General features: G+C 49.1%; 1 protein-coding gene across 1 annotated transcript in view; it reads right to left on the bottom strand.

The window, feature by feature from the left end:
• Positions 1-13,986, bottom strand: part of LOC142814002 (uncharacterized) — a 32,364-nt gene extending 18,378 nt beyond the window's left edge. Inside the window, exons 1-2 of the mRNA XM_075891960.1 lie at positions 13,727-13,986; positions 4,779-5,059 (exon numbers count right to left, since the gene is read on the bottom strand). Coding sequence (XP_075748075.1) covers positions 4,779-5,059; positions 13,727-13,942 — 497 coding nt within the window. The 5' untranslated portion in view covers positions 13,943-13,986. The remainder of the gene's footprint in view (positions 1-4,778; positions 5,060-13,726) is intronic.
• Positions 13,987-15,196: the final 1,210 nt, after the last annotated feature.

The following is a 15,196-nucleotide window of genomic DNA, read 5'->3' as shown; positions in this document are numbered from 1 at the left end:
GCATTACTTTAAATTGATATAACCCATCGGGGGTTGCAAATGCTGTTTTTTCTCGGTCCCGTGGGTCAACAGCGATCTGCCAATAACCAGATCGAAGGTCAATGGACGAGAAAAACTTTGCGCCATGAAGGCAGTCAAGGGCGTCATCTATTCTTGGTAAAGGGTAAACGTCCTTCTTAGTGACCTTGTTGAGATGTCTATAGTCGACGCAAAACCGCTATGTGTTGCCCTTCTTCTTGACAAGCACTACCGGGGATGCCCACGGACTAGATGAGTGTTCGACGACGCCTTTGGCGAGCATTTTCTCGACCTCTTTCTGGATGACAGAGCGTTCGGCGGCGGAGACGCGGTAAGGGCGGCGATGAATTGGGTTGGCATCGCCGGTGTTGATGTGATGGGTCACAACTGATGTCTTGCCTAAGGGGCGGTTGTCAAGATCGAATATGTCCGCATAGGATGTCAACAGACGGTGGAGGTCTTGTGCTTCGGAGGGCGAAAGAGCTGGCGCTATCATTTTGGCAATGCCAATGCTTGACAGGTTGGGCGCAGTGAGCAAGTTGACATGCGGAGTAGGTTGCTGAGCCGACAGTTCAGAAATATCACACTCTTGCAGCGACGACATGACGCCTAGTTTAATACCAGCAGGCAGCACATGCGTGGAGAAACCAAAGTTCAAAAGAGACAGATGGGTCTGATTCTGGCATACTCTCGTGTGCGGGACAGCAATGGAGTGCTTTAGCACAACGTCGGTAATAGGTGAAACGACATATTCACCATCGCGCACAGGCGGATCACACACGAGCTGCACGTAAGTCGCGGCTTGCGGCGGAAGATGCAGGAACTCGGTGGCACAAAGGCGACTTTGAGCGTCATGGGCAACAGCGGCGTCAAAAGGCAGTTCCAACTGAAGAAGACCTGTCGAGCAGTCGATAAGGGCGGAGTGCGCAGAGAGAAAGTCGAGGCCAAGAATCACGTCATGTGGGCACTGCTCAAGCACGGTGAACAATACGACGGTCTGGCGCCCAGCAATACATACGCGAGAGGTACACATGCCGAGAACGGCAGATGTGCTCCCATCGGCAAGCATTACTGCACACTTAATAGGAGGCGTGATCACTTTTCGCAGTTTAGTACAGAGAGCAGCGCTCATGACTGAAATTTGTGCACCAGTGTCTATCAGGGCTGTAACGGTAACGTCATCCACCAAAAGGTCCAAAATATTGCGGCGTGTAGGAATCGTCAACAGAGGATTTGCAGAATGGGTCGTTAATGCAGCGTCACCTCCGGGAGCTGCATGGTCTAGTTTCCCGAGGTTGAGGGCCCAGGTCGTGCAGGGGACCTGGATCGAGAAATCATCGGCGAGAGAGATCGGCGGCCTTGGGGTGATGGCGACCGGCTGAACCTTCGGCCCTGAACGTTAGTAGGAGCAGGCTGTGGATCGTACGGAGTAGAAAAGCGGCGAGAACTGCCTTCAAAGCGACGCCATGTCCCAGTGTTCCAAGATGAATTGGATGACCAACGATTGCGACAGTAGCGTGCAATGTGGCCGGCGCGAGAGCAGTGAAAGCAGATTGGTCTATCATCCGACGTTCTCCATTCAGCAGGGTTCCGGTAGCGGGAAGGGTAGCGTGAAGGGTACACCGGAATCTGGTTAACAGAAGCCGAGCTCTCGGTGGTGCGAACAGCGCAAACAGGTGTGATGCCGAGATTTGCTATTTCTTGGCGAACGACGGCTTGGATGAGGGAGACGGTGGATGCGTTGTCTTGAGGACCGTCAGAGGCGATGGCTGCAGGAGCCATTGCTTCGAGTTCGCGACGAACGATTCGGGTGACATTTTCGGACGATGTAGCTTGCGTGAACTTGGGGCTGTCTTCACAGGTCGAAGTGGCTGCAGTATTAGGCAGACGCGCAAACTGGCGGGTTATGCGACGGTTATTGGCGTGCTCGAAGCGCTGACACTCCTTCACAACCGCGTCGACGGTGGCGCAATCTTTAACGATCAACAGATTGAACGCGTCATCGGCAATTCCCTTCAATATGTGAGCGATTTTGTCAGTTTCGCTCATGTTCTCGTCCACCTTTCGACAGAGGCCCAATACGTCCTGTATGTAAGATACATACGATTCTGTCGATGTCTGCACGCGACATTCGAGGTCTTTCTTCGCGGCCTGCTGTCGCCCAAATGGCCTGCTGAATAACTCGAGAAGCTTCAGTTTGCAAACGTCCCAGCTGGTCAACTCCGACTCATGCGTCTCATACCAGGTGAGCGCCGTATCCCGCAAGTAAAATACAACGTTGGCCAGCACCAACGTAGGGTCCCACCTATAGTATTCGCTCACGCGCTCGTACAAAGCGACCCAATCTTCAACATTCACCTTGTCCTTGCCTGTGCCCGAGAAGGTTCCGGGGTCTCGTGGAGGCAGGAGAATCAGAGGAGGCAGCTGCTGCTGCTGGTGCTGGTGCTGCTGGTGCTGGCGCTGCTGGTGCTGGTGCTGGTGCTGCTGGTGCTGCTGCTGCTGCTGCTGCTGCTGCTGCTGGTGCTGCTGCAGCTGCTGCAGCTGCGGCTGCTGTTGCTCTTGTGGGTGGGCCTGTTGAGCCATTGCAGAAAAATGAAGGTGGCGACCACTCCGAAGTTCCGTGTTGGTTTGCCGGAAAAGCCAGGTAGGCGTACCCCGCACCTCCACCAATAATCTTACAAGAAAACGTATATTTACAGATATTTACAACGATTACACGCGATCACAATGCCTGGCGCACTGGTGGGCTGGAACCAGTCTCTATCCACTTCGTAGTCTTCCCTTTTAGCCAGGGACCCTCTACCGCTTTATGCCCCAATCCCACTACTGCCTTGTGGCAATATATATATATATATATATATATATATATATATATATATATATATATATATATATATATATATATATATATATATATATATATATATATATATATATATATATATATGACATTTCTATCCAGTTCAGGCGGTAAATTTTTGACCACCTTCGATCACGATAAAAAACAAAATCATGCTCGTATATGTGAATGTGCGAAGCAGTTATTGAGGCATTATATATCGAGAAAAAAAATTTTACGTCGCCTATAAGCCGCTTCAACCTTTGGCCACGGAAAGGTAACTGTCACCTAAATCTATGTACCTCGTTTGAACAAATACTGAGAAACAAATTTTTCCGTAATCTAGAGGCGCTGGCCATTCATGACGATGACAGTTTACTCATTTTACATAAGCTAGAAGTTGCAAAGTGCTGCATGTTTAGCGTTTTGTAGAAAAAGATAGAAAAGTTTTTGTGAGTAATATATGTTCACATTGTGGACTTTATAGTTTTTATATAATACATTACAAAAAAGCTCTGGGATCTGCTAAAGCAAGAAGATTGCCACAGTCTCAGTGACAAAGTTTGGCAATTGGCAATGTAACGGTCAAAGTAAAGCCCCGCCACGGTGGTCTAGTGGCTAAGGTACTCGACTGCTGACCCGCAGGTCGCGGGATCCAATCCCGGCTGTGGCGGCTGCATTTATGATGGAGGCGGAAATGTTTTAGGCCCGTGTGCTCAGATTTGGGTGCACGTTAAAGAACCCCAGGTGGTCAAAATTTCCGGAGCCCTCCACTACGGCGTCCCTCATATTCAAATGGTGGTTTTGGGACGTTAAACCCCACAAATCAATCAACGGTCAAAGTAAAATAATGGCTCATATGTCTTCGTGTAGCATATTTCGTTGTTATGACATAAAGTAAGTCAGAAAAGAGTGTGTTGTTTGTTTTGTTTTAAGATATAAAAAATCCAACTGAAGAACCACAAGGTTGAAAGAATTTTGCCCTTTTGCCTCTGCTTCCCTGCATAGCGCGTAAGCGCGAAATTCGAGAGGTAGCTCTTTTTTAGCGAATAATTATTGTAATTTTCTGCCTTTCATTCTCTTTCTTCTCTCTCTCATGTACTAATATTTGTGACTTGCTTTAGTAAGGCATTCGTATACAACGTCGAAAACGGCAGTGGTGCTTGAGTTAATAGGGAACCGCATGTTTCCTTTCGGACCATCAAAGGGCACGGTATTAGTATTCAGTCATTTCCTGGTGAAAAGTGGCAGAATAGTAATGCAGCTGATGGCCTCCAGGCTAGTTCTAGGGCATCATGTTCGGGCTTCTGATGCACGATCTCACGTATTTAACGGCATAAATATATACAGTGTGCCTAAGTTGTCTTTATTATGTTTGACGATTTTATTGTGTTTGATGTTAGGCTGTTAACCTGACCTTGTCCCCGTACATGCGCGCCTTTTATCATTCTACGCTAAATCATGTCAACTAGCTCAACTTTCTGTAAACCACGCATGAGTTTCAGTGCCGCCATATCGGTTGGTTAACCTGTGTGTTTTGCATCACCGGCAACTAAACCAGCAGTGTTACTGTAGACGCACAAGTATATATGAAAGCGGTTCGCTTGGTGCATACAATGTTTCGTGGCTTTATTAACTCGAGTCGCGATATAGAAAAAAAAACAAGGAAAAAAAACATCGTCTTCACAGCCAAAGATGGTGGTTCCCGGGGTACTATTCTGGACACTGTCCTATTCCGCCATACTACATGTTTTCATAAAGGCGACATTTCGAGCCAATCAGAGTGGCCGTAGCACAACGCTCTGGAACAATCAGGATTTATTGATGGCGGAATTCGACAACGTGGTCGAACTTGACGATGTCCAGGATAGCAGAAGACCCCCGCAGTCCTACGGAAGACACGTCTATAGATAAAACTCACCCGTGTGCCGCGAACAGCGCCACCTGGCCGACGCCCAGGGGCGCCCTCAGCTGCCCGGTGGCGACCGCCGAGTCAAACCGGTAGTGGTAGCCCTCGGCCACGGCAGTGGCCACTTTCAGCGTGGCGCACGTGGAAACGGCCATCGAAACGCCGCGCACAACGAGATCCACAGATTTCGCCTTGAAGCGGTGCTTGAGGTTCGACTTCACGAGCGAGGGTACATTAAACACGTTGAGTGCGAAATCCAGCAGTGCTTCTGGCGTCGAAGCGTTGCCATCACGCTATACGCGTTCGAAAAGAAAATAGAAACACAGCCTGTGCAAACGTTGCCCACATGTATGCCATAAGCGTACGTCTCGAAATTTTCTCGACAGATAGATATACAGATAGATAGATGGACAGATAGATATATAGATAGACAGACAGAAAGACAGACAGATAGCTAAATAGATAGATAGATAGATAGATAGATAGATAGATAGATAGATAGATAGATAGATAGATAGATAGATAGATAGATAGATAGATAGATAGATAGATAGATAGATAGATAGATAGGTGCTCAAAGTGGTTGCAGTACGCAAAAAAATTAATTTTAAAAGCCATTGACAGTATAACCACCAGAGTTATTTTTTAAAATGTGCTTTGTTCTTAAGAGCAAGAATTATCACAGAGGACCAAAAAACCTTTACCTCTTAGCCTGCATTCCATTAGGATTCAGTTGAAAACAAACAATGATAACATGCCAATGAACAATCTGACACTTACCGCACATGATACCCAAAATGTTGTTGGAAAGGGAGTCAGACGTTGAAATGGGAGAAAAACTGTGTGAATGATATTTGAAAGGATATTTTCAATTTTTTGGATAAATATTGATATTTGAAATCATGCATAAACGGCGATTTTGTTCCCGACACCGTTCACCCTAATCCGAAAAGATAGTTCGATGGAGTCCCTCTCAGAATGCTTTTCTCACAACAGCCTTCGGATTCAGCCTTCTGTCTGCCCTCTTGATCTTACTTTTTCATTCAGGAAACCGCGCTGGATCCGTTAGTGCGGTGAACAAGACACCTTTTCCTTGTTCGACCGATAACTTCTTTGACACAGCGGCACGATACATGTCATTTCTTTGCATTGCCGCATAGCTTTAAACATCTCAGGGTGTTGCAGTGTACATATGACGCCGTCGAACTTCACAGTAAATCAGATGGTAGCTGTAACACACTGATTTTAAACGTGGCGAGGCACCGGCAGCAACAGGACGAGATGAATTTCGCGCGTTCGTGCACCCTCTCAACACGCAGCGCTGCTTGTGGCATCTGAGGAGGAGGAGGCGCCTTAGACATGATGCAGAGCAGCAGCACACTCACTCGGTCCTGCATGTGGAAGAGGCAGCGTTGAACCCCTACTTCTGGATATCTTCAATCGCCCTTGTCTACGACTGGAACAACCCCAGGAACCAATACAACTAGCCCCCGACTACAGTACACGGAAGATTTTTGGTGAGCGAGCTTTTCCTGACCCAGGTGATAGAGACGCTAACCGCAACAACGAACTCGCACTGCTCGCGCCGCCCGACGCTGGCGTGGCGGCTGCCATAACAGCTGCTCCTCGGCGCGACGCCGGTACCACCGAACTCCATCTGACTCCCCCACGTTGAGCCCTACCTTCAGAAATCGCAGCAGTGTTAACCATGGAAGTGGTCGAAGTCGAAGGAACTAAGATCGCCCCTGAAGACGCCATCCTCGAAGCCGGATGGATCTCTAGCCGCCGAAACAAGCAACGCAAGCATGCATCGAACGCTCCGGCATCGCCAACTGGCCAGGGAAGCGCGTCCGATACCCCAATGCTGAACGGATCTGCCCAGCGTCTCCCTCGCAAACCCAGGCAACCGCGTCTGCCAGATGATCACGTAAAAGTTGTGATTCGCCCGAGGGACGGCCTCAATCTCTCCAAAGTGGGGAAGCACAACTGCGCGATGCTATTCTACGCGAAGTGGATCTGCACGCAACGCTACTCAAAGAGGACATTTACCGCACATGCGTTGAAGCTAATCTCATTGTAGTAAGCACACCTCATCTATCCAACACAGAAATCTACAGTCGGGTCTCCAAACTACAGGTGGAAATTGAAACCTATGACCTTCGAGCCTACGTTACTTCCCCTGAGAACACAGCAAAGGGAGTGATCCACAATATTCCCCCCTACGACTCTCCTGAAGACGTCTCAGCAAGTCTTGTTAATGACCGCAACCCCACAATACTACAAGCTCGCCGAATGGGAAAGACAAACACGGCACTCATTGTATTCAATGGCGACCAAGTCCCTTTCCATGTCTACTATTGAGGAGCCGAATAGAAATGTTACCAACATAAGAAGCGCACCGAAGTCTGCGACAAATTCGGGGCAGTCGGCCACCGCTGGGATGTCTGCCCCAAACCAAATGCCATAATTTGCACGCTTTGTGGCACAGCCAACCCTGCTACTGCTCATCCATGCACCCTTAAGTGTCTTCTGTGCGGCCAAGCCCACCAGACAGGTGACAAAACCTTTCTTCAACGCTACCAGACACCTCGCCTTCTCATTTATGGTCGCCAAGAAAAATCATAGCTCCAACAACAACAGTACCTCTCAACCATAATTACCACGCAAGATGCTCATCCAGAACGTCAAACAAGAGGTGAAATCTAGCGATAGCTGCTCCCGCAGTCCCAGTCCAACCTTGAAGCGTTGGGGCTCACGCAGCCGATCAAAGCAGCGACGCAAGAATCAGCCCCAGGAGCTCCTATTGGGATCGGCGGCACCCGAGGCTTCGGATGCACCCCCCCCCCCTTCAGCAGCGGCAACCCAGTCTCACCCTCGCCACCCCTACGGTAAGCTGGGCTAGCATTGCCTTCCAACCTGCTCCTATACATAATACAGCGCCTACAAGTACACACACGACTACATCTAATAAGGAAACCATGTTAAGTACTATCGCACTGGAGCTGCGTTCACTCCGTACGTTAGTACAAGAACTTGAAAACGCTGCTCTTCGGAAACAACTTGCTCAGCAACCTCCGTCCTCTTCTTTGCTTCACTCTGCTGACCTCCACGCCAATACCGCCCCCACTCCCCTACCCCCTAAACGAAAGGCTCCAGACACAGAAGAACCAGCCATACCATCGTCGCAACCACCTACCGCCTCAACACCCATTTTGCCTGTAGAATGTGTACCGCAGCAGCAACTCCACGAGACGATTAAAACCGTACTTGAACGGCAGTTACCGGTAATGCTTGAACAGACCATCGCGCAAACGCTAGAGCGATCCCTCGATTCAATCCTCACAGCAAAGTTAGAGCACCAACTCACCTTAATGCTCGACGGAAAGCTGGAAGCCCGAGCAACAATTATCTAGAACAACATTGAAGCCTCACTTCCGAGTCTTCTTGCCAGCTGCAATAGCAGAGTCACGGAGCTTGAGCGGTGTACACATCGCTCACACTCGCATCAGAAGCCTTAATTGTGGCCGCATTAACCAAGACGGCCGTGAGTAATCCACACACTCAGTACAGCATCTGGCAGTGGAACTGCCGTAGCTACCGCCGTAAGAGGAGCGTGCTACAACAATCTCTATCAACACTCAAAGGAACAGATACACCAGATATTATTGCTTTACAGGAATCGGGCGGACAGGCTAAGCTGGTCGGATACGCCTCCTTTACGGCTGCTCAAGCCCCTGACAGTCGCGAAGTCCTTACCACTCTCGTGAAACGAAATATCCCTGTAATTCAACACCCCTCGCTCTCTGATACAGTGCCACACATTATATTAGAAATCTTCTCTTCATCTCGCCGGACATCCACCAGTATGTTCTTGGTCAATGTTTACAGCAGCCCACGACAACCACATCGCTTTCACAAGCTCCTGTCTTATGTCAAGAAGTTGTCAAGAATTCCCCCCCCCCCTCCTCACGGTAGGGGATTTTAACGCTCCCTCACCCGCTTGGGGCTACATTCATGACACCAGAAAAGGGCGAATGCTGTGGCAAGACACCCACGATCTTGGCTACAACCTTATCACAGACCCGGCATACTCTACGTGGTTGGGCAACAGCGTTGCCAGAGACACCACTCCTGACCTCACTTTCACTGCGAACATTACGCATGCAGAGTGGTCCAACCTTGATGAACATGTAGGCAGCGACCACTACATAATACAAATGATCGTCAAGGCTGGCCCGCAGCGCAGGAAATCCAAACAGCCTGCCCTCGTTGACTGCGATGTCTTCCGCGAATTGCGGGCAACGGCCTCTCCAAAACCTGCCACCTCGATCGACCAATGGACAGCTTCCTTACTACGAGACGTTAAGCGTGCTACCAAGACTCCCCCAGAAGACGCCGTAGGCGACACGGTAGACACCAAGCTGCTGCACATGTGGGAGGCCCTGGCTGCTCTGCGCAAGCGTTATAACTCCAACAAATTGAACCGCTCATTACGCAAACGCATTGCTATATTAACGCGTCAAATCGAGGATTACGCTCTTCAACACTCCCGCCAGAACTGGCATCAGCTTTGTAACGTTATGGAACGCTTACATAATGTGCCCAAAACGTGGAATATTCTTCGCCATATGATAGAACCAACATCGACAAAAACTGCTCAGCGCCACTCATTAATCACGGCTCTGCACAATTATCCAGGTACCATTGAAGACCTTATCCAAGACCTATCTAGTCGGTACATTGTCAGTGCTACTTCGGTTGATCTCCCATGCTACAATGGGGTGGATAATCCAGCCCTCGATTCCCAGATTACAAAAGCGGAAGTGAGGTCCGCAGTTTCACAACTGAGACCCCAATCAGCGCCTGGCCTGGATAAAATTACAAACAAAATCTTACGAAACCTTGACGAAGAATCACTTGAAACGCTCACATCTTATCTGCAAATGGTTTGGGAGTCGGAAGAAATACCAACAACATGGAAAACCACCACAGTCATTCGGATACCTAAACCAGAAAAACCACTCACTATCGAGAGCCTTCGGCCGATATCTCTCACATCTTGTGTCGGAAAGGTACTCGAGCATGTTATTCACACTCGACTACAAAAATACATGGAAGAACGTGCCCTCTACCCGCATACAATGTTCGGATTCCGCCCTAAACTTTCGACACAAGACGTGATCCTGCAACTGAAGAGTCACATTATCAATGGTGAAGACGGCTCTCGGTATGGGACACGTGCTATTCTGGGGCTAGACCCTACCAAGGCATTTGACAATGTGCTACATTCATCCATCCTTGCCGCCCTCGCCACGCTCAACGTAGGCGCCCGTACCTACCGCTACATCCGCAACATTTTAACGGACAGGACAGCCACACTTTCGGTCAACGGTCTGCCTGCACATTTCATCACTCTCGGTGAGAAAGGGACACCACAGGGGTCGGTCCTCTCTTCATTCCTTTTCACACTGACCATGCTTCACCTTCCGCCACTTCTAGAAGATGTCCCCCACCTCAACAGCATATACGCGGACGATATCACCTTGTGGATGGCCAGAAATAGTGACGGAGAGATACAAGATGCACTTCAATTGACGATGGGTAGAATCACAACTTACGCTGAACAACGAGGATTGTCCTGCTCGCCCCAAAAGTCAGAGTTACTCATCTATCGAGCTAGATCTCCCTTCAACAGAGACCTTCCCACGATAAATCTGCATGTGCAACATCACCCTATACGAACAGTCCCTACCATTCGTGTATTGGGCTTCCGCATTCAGCAGAACGGCGGCAATTCGGGAATAATGCAACTACTACACCATCATGTCTATCAGACTACTAGGCTCATCTCCCGCATCGCCAATGAACAGCACGGCATGAAAGAGGGCAATCTCATACGACTGGTGACCGTCTTCTCCATAAGCAGAATCCTTTACGTTGCTCCATTTATGAAACTTACGCTCACCGACAAAAAAAAAAAAAACTAAACATGATGATCAGGTACTGCTACAAGTGCGCGCTGCATCTCCCCATGTCTACGCCCAATGCGAAACTCAATGACCTAGGACTTCACAATACTATAGACGAATTCATTGAAGCCCAACGTATATCGCACTACAAACGACTAGGCCAAACTCCTACAGGGCGTCATCTCATGTGCGCACTCGGCATACCTTACGTCTCCCAGTTTGGCCAGAAACTCCCAATTCCTTCAGACATTCGCGACACTTTCGTGATTTACCCCATACCACGCAATATGCACCCTGAATATAACGTGGAAAGACAAGTAGACTACGCCAAGCAACAAGGCAAGCGCTACGCGAAAGCCACGTACGTGGCAAATGTAGACGCAGCGGAATATTCTACGCATCGGGCCATGGCCCTCGCTGTCGCCACCGGGCCGCAGTACATAATTACCGCAACTGGCACCATTCGCGCAAAGAAACCCGAAGAAGGCGAAGAAGCAGCCATCGTTCTCGCCTACGCTTCAACCCAAGCATCCTGCATCATCAGCGACTCCAAGACTGCCATCCGTAACTTTACCAAAGGTTTGATCTCCCAACCTGCGCTCCGAATTCTCACAAGTACATCTCTGTTACGTCGTCGCAGCGTTGAGATCACCTGGACTCCGGGCCACTCGGGGCTCGCGGGGAACGAACACGCTCATGACGCCACCCGAGCTCTCGTCCACTGGGCGCGTCATCCAACAGAGCACCACCCCTCACGACCTGACGCGGCTGAGCGAGAGATAATGGTCTCCTCGTTTCGCGACAATGCTAGGGACAGAATGGTTACCTCCTTTGGAGAAATCCTAATGTATTACCGCAAGGCCAGACTTAAATACCCACCACCAGACAAGTGCGTTAGTAAGTAGCAGTCCACTACATGGCGTCTATTACAGACACGAACTTTCCCATGTCCGTCACTGTACAGCCGTATTTACCCCGCTATTCACACACCACAATGCAAAATGTGCGGTGCACCTAACGCTGAGCTCGACCATATTATATGGGCCTGCCTCGAAGCTACTCACTCAGTTAAACACAGCACAAACCCTACATTCACAATCACCACGGCCGAGCAGTGGGAGGCTTTGCTGCTCAGCACGTGCCCGGAGGACCAGCTCTGGGCTGTCCGGCTGGCCAAATACGCCGCCAGGATTCAAGGCCTGGCCGCCGCCTGAGAAAGGGGGTTACAGAGGGGCCCATCTCCCGGCCCCCCACCACCTTTGACCCCAGCAGGGACACTTGAATAAAGTTTCTTCTCTCTCTTGTGGCATCTGAGTGCAGTCATCACATGCGGGGCCACCCTCTCTCGCACAGAATGCGCGCGCTCAGCACACTAGGCAGTATATTTCTAGACACTGTACTTCCAGCGTTTTATCCCTGGTGCTCGCGCAAGCTTTCAAATAAATTTGGCTATACGCGTCCTGCGTGTCATCTTAGCAGAGTGATTTCCACCAATCGCGAAGCTTCCTAAACGCAGTGGTGCCGTACCAATGGCGCCAAGTGTTCATAGTTATTGTGGGTGAAACACAAATACATCAAATTAAAAAAATGAAGGACACTTGGTTAATTCCGAAGTATGTTCGGCGAAAGCCTGTGGCCATGCCACGTGTTCTTGCATTTTGTTTTTTGAGCACTCTCTCAGCAACCACGTAATCGATTGTAACCATGTGGCAGCGCAAGCGTTGTCATGCAACGCTATGCTACTCCGTGATTGTTGAGAGCGAGAGAGAGAGAGAGAGAGAGAGAGAGAGAGAGGGGCCACAGCCACTACTATTCCAGGGTAGGAACGGACGGACAGATGGAAGCTAATATTAGACACTGAAGGTTTTCGCCATATACAATAAACGCATCTGAGTACATCTTAGATTCGGTACGTAATACCCCAGCCACTATTAAGCCCTATCTCTTCTGATTACTATAATTTGACATAATTAGTGCTCTATACTGCCATGCCAGCTTCCTCTATTACAAACACCTAACCGCTCCGTTACAAGTGCAAAAAACTGCTTCGGGAGCGCCACGCCAATATGCCAAACATTCCCGATTATTCTAAAATGTGTGGCTACGTTGAGCGCGCAACGCGAACTGTACAGTTTATTCTGGAACTTGCGCCACCACCAACGGTAAGGCTGAATCTTTGACGCCGCAACATACATAGCTTGAGCGTGACGTCAAAAACGCAGTTTTTTTTGGCATACTGCTACACTCCAACATGTTGGCTCTGATGACGTCATGGCAGCATTATCGCTTGGCGAATTACGTCTTTTACTGTGATGGCAACACTGCTATAACGGCATTGGTCTCAGTACGCGAATGACAAAAGTACCTGCACGCGATGTACCGGTATACCGTAAGCGTAACGTAACACTCGAAAAAAAAAATATCGAGTAAAGAGGGTGTCTTTTTGTCCCACAACAATAATCGTCATCAGACTTGCGTGTGCTTCCTTTCTTGAGAACTCTGTGCTGGCCACTTTCCTATCGAGAATGCAATGCAACCCTGATAACGGGCATGTCGATCGCGACCGGAATGTACCGGGCGCGGGGCGATAGCGCAAGGATGGAACGCAATATAGATAACGATTATTGTTGTGGGACAAAAAGACACCCTTTTTACTCGCTCTTTTTTTTAGAGTGAACCAACGTCGCTTTCCTTCATGTCGGTATACACTCCAACATGGCGGTTTTAGTGACATCAGTGCAAACTACCCATGAATTCCGGCACGCCTAACCTTAAATCACAATACTGATGACCGACATCTGTGCTTGGCGCTCTCGCTGCGCATTGGGTGCTATATAGCTCTCACAAGTTTATTTTATGAAGAATTTCATTTTTATACCAGCTGAGTTTTGGTTTCTTTAGCGTCACAGAGAAGGTACACACGAAAAAGAGCGGGCGTGGCAATATACCCGTGATGGGGCGTAACTTCGAGCCACGCATGCATGCACATACCTGCGCCATCTTCAGAATGCGTTCATTGAAGAACGCCCTGTCGTCGGCCGCGTCTGCACCAGCCAAGACGGTAGGTGGCACGGCGACGGCACGTGATATCAGCGTACCGGTGTCGATGTGCGGTGCGAACTGCAAAGGCAACTTGGCCGAGGCTTGCGCGGCCCGCAACAGTTCGCTGACGGACACAGCGCGGAAGCAGGCGACCCAAGCCGACATCGAGTCGACCGTCCCGTTGCAATTCAACGCCACCGCCAGGTCGCGGTACGGCACCGCCTGCGTGGCGCATAGCTCGCGTTGAGGAAGAACATTGAAGCCACTTTCGTGCCTGTGAAATCCATGGACTCAGAGAGTGAGTGAGAGTGAGCGAAACATTTTTATCAGGTCCACAATAGACGCGAGCAAACTCGTCACATGGCTACGCCCACTCGGACACCATGAATGCTATATATACGTTGGGCTAGTCGATACCGTGAATAGTATGTAATCATTACAAGCAAAATGAGACGGGGACTAGAGGAATATACAGCATGGTCTTTCTTACCCTCATTCCCGTCTCCCATGTCACTAGTAATCATGACCACTCAGCGAACCCTCGCATGGACTCTCTGGACGGCCAGGATTTGAGAGGTTGGTTACTGGACCTTATTGAGCTTCATTTTGTCCAGCGCGAAAAGGGGGACAGGCAGAAACGCAGTCTTGCAGAACCTGCTCAAAGTCCGCATAATCAGCACACAGGAGGCAGTGCAGGCTTGGAAACCATTCGGAGTACACGGAGAGAAACAATTAAAAATTATTTAGGTCGAAATTTATTTCGAATCCGCGCCCTCCACGTGGCGGCCCAGTGCTCCACCACAAAGCCACGCCACTGCCTAGAAATTGTCTGCAATCAAAAGTTATGTATGGCTTCATGTGGGGAAAGATTGTGTTAAGATGTGTAATAGCGCATTTTATAACGGTCAAATAACAAGGAAGCGTCACACAATTTTGATTGCGTATCGAGTGGGCCGTTGAGTGCTCCCAGAACATTACAACAAAACATATTCATACTTTTTCATCGTCATGAGCTTTTCCGAAGAGTGAATATAGCGCGGTGGATTCTTCCCTACAACACAAAAAAATTCACGATTGATGGCGTAGTGGGTGCCATGCAAGTGTACCTGTAGTATGCCGAGATTGAAAACTGGGTGCATAGGTAAAGCATAGCTGTAGACTGTATATCTCACCAAATTTACGGGACACAAGAAAGATACACACACACGTGTGTCTGTGAGCCTTGTTTATGTCCTGTCAATTTGGCGTGCTATACAGTCTATAGTCATACCTGTAGCAATTTCCCCAAGAGCGTAAAAAAAAGACCCCAAAAAGAGCCGCTCTTACAGCTGTCACTGCGATTGTGTTGCGCGTTCTGCGCACACCCTGACTTTTTTTTTTTTTTTTGGCTCCTGAAAAAAAAATAATGACGACCACGGC

Source organism: Rhipicephalus microplus, chromosome 4 (genome assembly GCF_043290135.1).
Source record: "Rhipicephalus microplus isolate Deutch F79 chromosome 4, USDA_Rmic, whole genome shotgun sequence".
Lineage (NCBI taxonomy): Eukaryota > Metazoa > Arthropoda > Arachnida > Ixodida > Ixodidae > Rhipicephalus > Rhipicephalus microplus.
The sequence above is the reverse complement of the archived record's forward strand: the minus strand, read 5'-3'. Positions and strand labels throughout refer to the sequence as shown.